This window comes from Poromitra crassiceps, assembly GCF_964638095.1.
Source record: "Poromitra crassiceps genome assembly, chromosome: 14".
Taxonomy (NCBI): domain Eukaryota; kingdom Metazoa; phylum Chordata; class Actinopteri; order Beryciformes; family Melamphaidae; genus Poromitra; species Poromitra crassiceps.
Window position 1 is genome coordinate 18,304,919 of NC_139633.1, and position 1,375 is coordinate 18,306,293.

The window sequence follows — 1,375 nt, forward strand, 5'->3', positions numbered from 1 at the left end:
TGGTGGCTCCCAATCCTCTGCATTCAGATGGAGCGTAACCAGCCTGTGTGACAGTCTTTCTGTTTTGACAGCGACTGGGTGCAGTCAGTGCATATAGAGCATTTTGGAATTGAGAGGTCAGAACAGAGAAAAAAAAGAAGAAGCTATTATACAGCAAATCCCTTTTGCTCAGTGCGGCGTTGTGAAATGACAGCAAATTCTCATGTGTTTTGAGCGTTCCAAGCATTTCAGCACATAACATCAAAAAACATGCATTTGGTCTGTTTATTGAACATAAAATGAATACATTTTGCTGTACGTCAATTCTTTGTTCATATTTGGCACATAGTTTTAAATGTCTTTGTTTCAAAACGAATAACAGAACATAATAGCTACATCTACCTAAATACTACTGATTTAAAAGCATCTTCAAGTTGCAATCAGCTACTTTTTGACAAAGGCAAATTCTGTTGTAAAATCGCTCTTTAGAAATGTCTTCTAAAATGCTGAAAATATTCTCGTACAGTACATTGACCATATTATTACATCCCTGTATGTATACCACTAGTAAATAATTAATTCTGTCCAATGTAATAAATTAACATTCCCTTTTAGTTTTAATTACATTTTCAAATGACACTATCAGTTTATTTGTCTTATTGAAAAGGCATACATCCATACTGTATATAAATAGAGTGGTGAGATTCACAATGACGGGATATCTTGTTAGGTAGAGAGGTACGTTAAGCACCGAACAATAGCTTTAATAAGAGATGAGCAGTGCAATTCTCAAATCTCCTGGGTCAGGTCTTTACTCGACTGACTGTAGCATGCTGCTTCATAATAAACACATTCAAGCAGATGCCAGCAGCAATATCTGACAAAGTCATCTCGTGATTTTTATCTCTCTCTTTGCTGGTCAAAAAAAATAGAAAAGGTGTGAGTCTGTATCTGTGGTTTCACAGGAGCTGTGGAACAGTTGGCTGTGTCCGGCAGCCTTGCCCCAGCCAGGGGGACACCTCAGACTGGGGCCCTTTGCTTTGGCACACGGCCCCGCTGAGGCTGGCCTCTCTGCTGCAGGGGCCTAGCTCTTCGTCGTCCCGGGGCAGACTGCTGGTTCGTGGGGGCAGCTCCGGATTGGACCGGGAGTGGAGGCTCGCCGGGCTTCTGCCTTCCTTGGGCCAGTGGCTGGTTTGAGCACAAAGGTAAATGAGGACGTGCAAGGCGCGGTGACCCTCCTGTCCTGTGGCCTGCGCTGCTTTGCACTTGGCTGCCCAGAGGCCTTAACACCTGCATGGGACTGCAGGGATGAGATCCCACCTTCATCTTACATAAGAGCATTCACTAACTGACACGTTCCTCTCAAAACAACAGTTGCACGGCTATCACCATCTTC

General features: G+C 43.6%; 1 protein-coding gene across 1 annotated transcript in view; it reads right to left on the reverse strand.

Annotated features, from left to right (window-relative positions):
• Positions 1 to 938: 938 nt before the first annotated feature.
• stk33 (serine/threonine kinase 33) overlaps positions 939 to 1,375 on the reverse strand; it is a gene marked incomplete at both ends in the record, with an annotated part of 12,095 nt that continues 11,658 nt past the window's right edge. Inside the window, one exon of the mRNA XM_083650645.1 lies at positions 939 to 1,167. Within this exon, the coding sequence (XP_083506771.1) occupies positions 939 to 1,167 (229 nt within the window). The remainder of the gene's footprint in view (positions 1,168 to 1,375) is intronic.